This window comes from Drosophila bipectinata, chromosome XL (assembly GCF_030179905.1).
Source record: "Drosophila bipectinata strain 14024-0381.07 chromosome XL, DbipHiC1v2, whole genome shotgun sequence".
Lineage (NCBI taxonomy): Eukaryota > Metazoa > Arthropoda > Insecta > Diptera > Drosophilidae > Drosophila > Drosophila bipectinata.
In genome coordinates this window covers 22,476,266-22,479,453 of record NC_091734.1, presented here as the reverse complement: position 1 = coordinate 22,479,453, position 3,188 = coordinate 22,476,266, and the positions used below count along the sequence as shown (strand labels likewise).

Sequence of the window (3,188 nt, the reverse complement as noted above, 5' to 3'; positions counted from 1 at the left end):
ATCAAGAATATACATACTTTGAAGATGTCTCCTTCACTGGTTGCACACTTTTAAACAAAATTATAATACCCTCTGCAGGGTATAACCATTACAAAAAAAATTGTAAATGGAAGGAAGGAAAAGAAAAAGAGAATAAAGAAAGAGAAAAGAGAAGAAAGAAAGAAAACAGAAAGAGAAAGGAAACGAGAATTAAGAAAATATATGGATATAACTAAAACAACAAGAAGGGAAAGCTAACTTCGGTCGGAGCCGGAGTTTATATACCTTTTCGCGGAACGGATTAGGGCTATCGATAGTCAGGATTTTTATGAAGTCAGTATTATTATGAAGTCTAGTATTTTTAGTTAAGGTTATTCGGTCGCACTTAAATCGGGTAAATAGGAAATCCATGATACAATTATACGTATCAACGTATAAAACATTTGTCTTACGTTTGTTAAAGGCATTCCCAGTGATCGGCCAAGCGGCGACATTAACTTTTATTCGCGCTCTGCAAGATGATGCCCACGAAGCACTCGCCCCGGCGGAGACCTAGGCTGGAAGCCTCGGTTGTTCCCGCAACTGCGACCACCACGGCCACAGCAACTGGAACTTCGGCCAGCTCTGCGAGTGTGGCTTGTGATCGGCAGCGGCCACAGACTGCAAAGCAAAGTGGAGCAACCGCCAGGAAAGCGGCAAGTACCCTCCCCGACTGTACAAGTGGCGGCCCTAAATGAAAGGATCGCACGTCTCGAGTCGGAGCTGGAAAAGGCAATGGCAAATGGAGGTCAAGCAGAGGCCGCCAGAGATCCCAATGGAATCGGGGCACGCGGCGTTGGAGTGAGCGGTGCGGCGAATACACCGCCATGTTTGAGTGGAATGCTGCCACGCCAGGGAGCAGCGCAAGGGCAGATCTTGGGTGAAAACTTGCCCAGGCAGATGAGTGACAATCTGCAAGCGGAGCTTGGAGTGACGTCCTCGTTGCAGTTGTAGGCACAAATAAGTGCAAAATTTGCCGCCACAATGGAGTGGAAATTTGGCGCCGACGCTCGGCCTGTCACACGGACACACACACCAAGTAGCTAGGACGAAACGAGAGACGCCACCACCTTATAGGGCAAACCAAAATGGCCTCCCAAGATAAGCCAGCCCAAGAAGAGCCGCCCCGACGTACTCATAATAACGGGGAACGCAGGATCCACATACAGCGATGTCCTCAAACTGGTCACCCGACGGCAAGATGGCAAACTTAATGATGTCAGCCAAAACGTTAGAAAGATTAGGCGCACGGCAAAAGGCGATCTCCTGCTGGAATTGGCAGCGAAGGATGCAAACGCTCTCAAGATGCGACAGACGCTTTCCCAGGTGCAGGCGAGACCACCATCGAGATCCGCGACCTGGACGACCTTACCACGAAGGACGAAATAGTGGCAGCTATTAAAGCCCGAACGAGCGGACAGGAGGAGGCCATCAGGGTGAAGTCCCTTCGCCCTGGCTTCTCTGGAACACAGGTAGGTTTTTTGGGAGTGGAGCCGAGCCTGGCATCGAAGATCCTGTCGGAAGGCAGGATTAGGATAAAATGGACCATGTGCAGGGCTATGTGCAGGGTGCTTTAGATGCGGAAAGCCAGGTCACAAGGTAGCTTCCTGCACAAACGCGGCTGAGTGCTTCCTCTGTGCAGCTGCAAAAAATGCAGAGCGTGCCCACGTAGCTGGCAGCAAGAGATGCCCTCTTGGCAAACTAGATGCAGCGACACAAAGCAGAGTATGAGGATCATTCAGATCAACCTAAACCACTGCGAAGTAGCCCATAGCCTACTCGAGCAGGTTTTAAGAGAGAAGCGGGCAGATATAGCCCTAATAAGTGAGCCGTACAAAAAAGTCGAGACGCAAAGCTACATCCTGGACTCCTCCAAGACAGCGGCTATTTTGGCGCCAGGCAGACAACCCGAAAGTGTACAACCCAGAGTAGGTTTCGTCCAGGCCAAAGTGGGCGCGTTCTGGCTTTACAGCTGCTACCTCCCCCCGCGCCAAACACTGCAGCAGTTCACCCACACACTAGACGAGATAGCCCAGGACGCAAGGCACAGATCACAGGTGGTGATCGCTGGCGATTTTAACGCCTGGGCGGAGGACTGGGGCTCATCGCGCACCAACGCTAGGGGTCGAACCCTCCAAGAGACCTTTGCGACTCTTGACGTAGCCCTGCTGAACACCGGCTCCCAAAACACGTTCAGCAAGGCGGGGTATGGATCAATCGTGGACCTTACCTTCTGCAGCAGTGGTTTGTTTCGGAGGACTAAGTGGTCCCTCAGTGATGATTACACTGCGAGTGACCACAAATACATAGTCTGCGATATAGAGGATAGAGAGCAAGCTTCCACAGCAGCGAAGCCACCAAGATTCAACCCGGCTACATTGGAACCGCTAAAATTCGCGCAGGAACTAAGGACTCCAGATCCTTCAGGCGACGTCGAATGCGAAGTTCACAACTCCATGGCTGCGGTCCTACAGGCCTGCCGAGCCAGCATGAGGTGTAGCCGTGGGCATTCAAGGCACCATGAACCGGTGCCCTGGTGGTCCCCGGAGATAGCCCATGCGCGCAGAGAGTGCCTCCGAACCAGAAGGTTGCACCAAAGAGCCAGAGGAAGGCCGGACTTCGAACAAAAAAGGGAGGACTTCGCGGCAAAGAGGAAGATTCTGAAGAAGCTGATAAGGGAGGCAAAGACCAAGTGCTTTCTCGAGATGTGCGACGCTGCAGAGCAAGATCCGTGGGGATCGGCCTACCGGGCAGTTGTCAAGAAAGCGAAGCAGGCAAAGCCGATCGCTCCAAAAGATGCCGAAACAATGAAAGCCATTGTGGAGCACCTCTTCCCGAAGCAGCCGAGTGGAGTGGAGTCTCCTGGGCCAAGTGGAGCAAGAGAACCTGCCGGCTTTACGCCGGCTTAGGAAATAGGCGCCCTTGAAATCGTGGAAGTCGCTAAGGCTATCCAGGTCGGAAAAGCTCCTGGTCCAGATGGGATCCCAGACATCGCAATCAAACTGGCGATGACTGCGTGCCCGGACCGGTTCGCCACGGTCTTCAACGCATGCCTACGGGAAGGCGTTTTCCCTAGAAGATGGAAAGTACAAAGCCTGGTCCTCCTCCCAAAGCCAGGCAAGCCGCCGGAGGATCCGTCGTCCTAAAGGCCGATCTGCCTCATTGACCAT

The 3,188-nt window shown here is 52.5% G+C and overlaps 1 protein-coding gene across 1 annotated transcript; it reads left to right on the top strand.

Moving 5' to 3' along the window:
* The first annotated feature begins 1,745 nt into the window (after nt 1-1,745).
* Nucleotides 1,746-2,927, top strand: LOC122321448 (uncharacterized). Its single transcript, XM_043211377.1, has one exon. It carries the CDS (start codon nt 1,746-1,748, stop codon nt 2,925-2,927), a length of 1,182 nt encoding a protein of 393 aa, XP_043067312.1.
* The last annotated feature ends 261 nt before the right edge of the window (nt 2,928-3,188 follow it).